Source organism: Pundamilia nyererei, unplaced genomic scaffold (genome assembly GCF_000239375.1).
Source record: "Pundamilia nyererei isolate P.nyererei 1_Seehausen unplaced genomic scaffold, PunNye1.0 scaffold00187, whole genome shotgun sequence".
In the NCBI taxonomy this organism is placed as follows: Eukaryota; Metazoa; Chordata; class Actinopteri; order Cichliformes; family Cichlidae; genus Pundamilia; species Pundamilia nyererei.
This window is the reverse complement of record NW_005187588.1, coordinates 298,634-301,710: the sequence shown is the minus strand read 5'-3', so window position 1 is coordinate 301,710 and position 3,077 is coordinate 298,634. Positions and strand designations below refer to the sequence as shown.

The following is a 3,077-nucleotide window of genomic DNA, read 5'->3' as shown; positions in this document are numbered from 1 at the left end:
CAGCAGCACAGTTAGGTTAACACAGCTTCTGTGTGTGTGTGTGTGTGTGTGTGTGTGTGTGTGTGTGTGTGTGTGTGTGTGTGTGTGTGTGTGTGTGTGTGTGTGTGCGGTGGGTGTAGGAGAAATAAAAACAGAAAACAGAGAAATGAACTAAAACGAAAGGCATGCAAGGTATGGGTGTAACGTTGTTTGTATAATTACTGATTTTTTCAGACCATTTTACTGAAGATATTAATGAATAATTACATGATTTTTATTAAATCAAACTAGTCAGGCGACACATCCTCACAACACACCGTTGCAGTTTGCATTATTGCTAATATTCATTCAAAGCCATGCTAGGAATAAATTAGTTGTTGTTTTTTCACAGTAGCTGCATAGCTAAATATTCAATAGTGCAGTCCTAGTGGTTTTTGCAAATGATCAGTCAAAGATAGTGGATAGATAAAAATACGCCGCTACCTCTGCAGAATTCAATTATGAATAACACAGTGTGAGAGAAGATGCTTTCTTGTTGACGTTTTCTTGGAAACAAGGACGCGTTTCTGGCAAGTTGTCATAAGTCCATATTTTTCCCTCCTCTTTCTCTTTTAGCTACACTCAGCAGTTTAATTAGCAGTAGCACAAAAGACTTTTCATCTCTTGCATCATCTTGCATGCTCGAGCTGCCCTTGAGAAAACCTTGAGGTTTCAATAAATATCCGACCACCCTATATTCGCTCTGTCAGACCGTCTGCACTGGAGAGGAAAAAAAAAAATCAATGACTGTTATGACAAACTTTCATTTCTTACCCTTGTCCTCAAGATTAAAAGAGAGATACCGCAGAACAACCCCGCAATGAGCTCACCAACAGAGATATCCATTAATCTGGTGAAACAACGAGCAGCAGTACAAATTGAATGACATTTGTCTGACATTTTGTGTGCCATTTGGTTTACTTGTTGCTGCCACACTTTTTCATTTGAAATCTATTAGTTGCTGGCAACCTTGAACTCTGTGTGTTTTCCTCTGTGTCTGCGAGGCTCCGTAAGAGCCTGAGGTAATGTGAAGGCCTCATTGTTTGGTGTCATTAATCCTCGTCTTCTCCACCGCGATGCCTTTCTTTGTGTTATTTATATGTACGGATGCCGGTGTGAGTGAGTGTGTGTAATATCCGTCGTGCACACCCCTCTGCCTAGACAGACTATCTGCTTTCTTTCCAAGATTTTCTCACAAGGGAACTGTTTTCTTGTGACGAACCTTTTTATATCTTACCTCGCAGGGACACACACACACACACGTGCACACGCGGATGTACACACTTGTTTTAGGTTTAACATGATCTTCTTTCGGAGATTGCTTATTTATCGGGAGTTGTGCTAAGCCGCGCCAGTTACCATGCATTTTTCATGAGCTTAGGATTTAATGGTTGCCTGTGTATGAAGGTGTGTGTGTGTTCTGTGTGCCACATGTGTTTGTGTATGCCTTGTGGTTGGGGATAAGTTTTGGGTTTAATGTAGTAAAGAATTAAAACATGCAGCATGTAGTATGTAGTGCATCTGTGATATATGTAAACATGTGAGGTCCTGGAAGTTCTTCCAAATGTTTTTCCTTTGAAGACTCTGCCTTCCTCTCCTCTCCCCTACCCACACCCACACATACACCCACACACACACCTTTCTCATGGGACTAGTTCCATTCAGCAGGTCTCTAAGTCTTGAAAGACACAAGGGCACTGCCTGCAGGATTAAGTTTCTGCCGTGTTCACATTCCACTCAGTCCCTCTGGGACCAAGGTGGAATAGAATTCATATGTTTAAGACGTTCCAGGCAATTGTGCACATTTCATTGCCGGGCAACATGAACAATCCTCGCAGATTTTTAAGGATAATGCTTTGAATGTAATAGACTGGGAACTGGTGTTGGGATTGAAGCAAGCCAGCTCTTTTAGTATGCTCCTGCTTGCCCAAGAGATGCCTTCACTCTCATTTTCAGAGGCACACAAGATGGCATGACATACACCAAGCATTAGCTCACCCACCGTGCACCAGAAAGCATTTTAATGTGGCAGTTTTGGCTGGTCCACTGAAAAGCAATCCCAGTAATCAAATAAATTTTCTGGTTTTCATTGCGCCGCCGCTATTAGCATACATTAAAGAGCTCATTATCTCAGGTCATTTTGCATTGCTCTGTTTTGTCCTGCACCGGGTTGAGGACCACCGCGGACAGCGTGAACATGTGTGCTTGAGCGTGTTGTGCCATGCTCCTGTGTGTTTGCTCTCATTTTGTCTTCCCTCCCTCGTTCTGTGTCTGCCTTACATGTGCATCTCTGTCTGCCCACATGCGCGTGTGCAACATATGTGAGTTGAATACTGTCAAATAGCTTCCCCATTGCAGTGCAGTCTCCTCAGACGCTTATGTAATGTTATTACCAATCACACATGGAGAGCATCCTGGCACTCTCACAAGGTTAGAATGAAATATGAGGCCGATTATGGAGATCTGAGATTGTATTATCATGATTTCCTTATTATTGCATCATTAATCTATTTTTGTCTCTTGTCTCTATCTCTTTCTTTCTCGCTCTTGTGCTTTCTTTTTTTCTTCAAATCTTTTGCCTATGGCTGGTGCAGAAGTAGAACAAAAAGGTAAGTCTGTGAAGCAAGCACGCCCACATTCGCACATGCTCAAAATCCGGGATTGGGCGTCACTTTTTGATGCCAGCGCTTGAAGCGTTTTGTACCTTGTGGCAGCATGACATCTCTTTCATTGTCACTGCTGCTATATTAAGACAGCTTGATCTCAGCATATAGAAGCAATTTAGAACTACTGGTTCTCATTAGACACACTCCGCTCACGTTATTCCACGGTATGTGTAGAATGCTTCTTAACGAACTCTCCAATGGGCCGAGCACGTTTTTGTGACGAGCCAATGATCAGAGAGTTACGTGGACGTTTAATATTTAAAATGCTTCCCTCATGAAATGAAAACAGATAGCCAGTGAAAATTCAATCAATAGTCAGAGCCTCATGCGTGGGATCTGGAATTATATTATTTGAGAGAATGGGAAAGCCACAGTGCACATCTGGCAACTCTA

The 3,077-nt window shown here is 42.3% G+C and overlaps 1 protein-coding gene across 9 annotated transcripts in view; it reads left to right on the top strand.

The window, feature by feature from the left end:
• The window catches only part of adgrl3.1 (adhesion G protein-coupled receptor L3.1), a 119,996-nt gene that overhangs the window by 59,706 nt on the left and 57,213 nt on the right, over positions 1 to 3,077 (top strand). For all 9 annotated transcript variants that reach the window (XM_013914341.1, XM_013914337.1, XM_005747019.1 and 6 more), the window contains exon 6: positions 2,613 to 2,627. In XM_013914341.1, the coding sequence (XP_013769795.1) occupies positions 2,613 to 2,627 (15 nt within the window). The remainder of the gene's footprint in view (positions 1 to 2,612; positions 2,628 to 3,077) is intronic.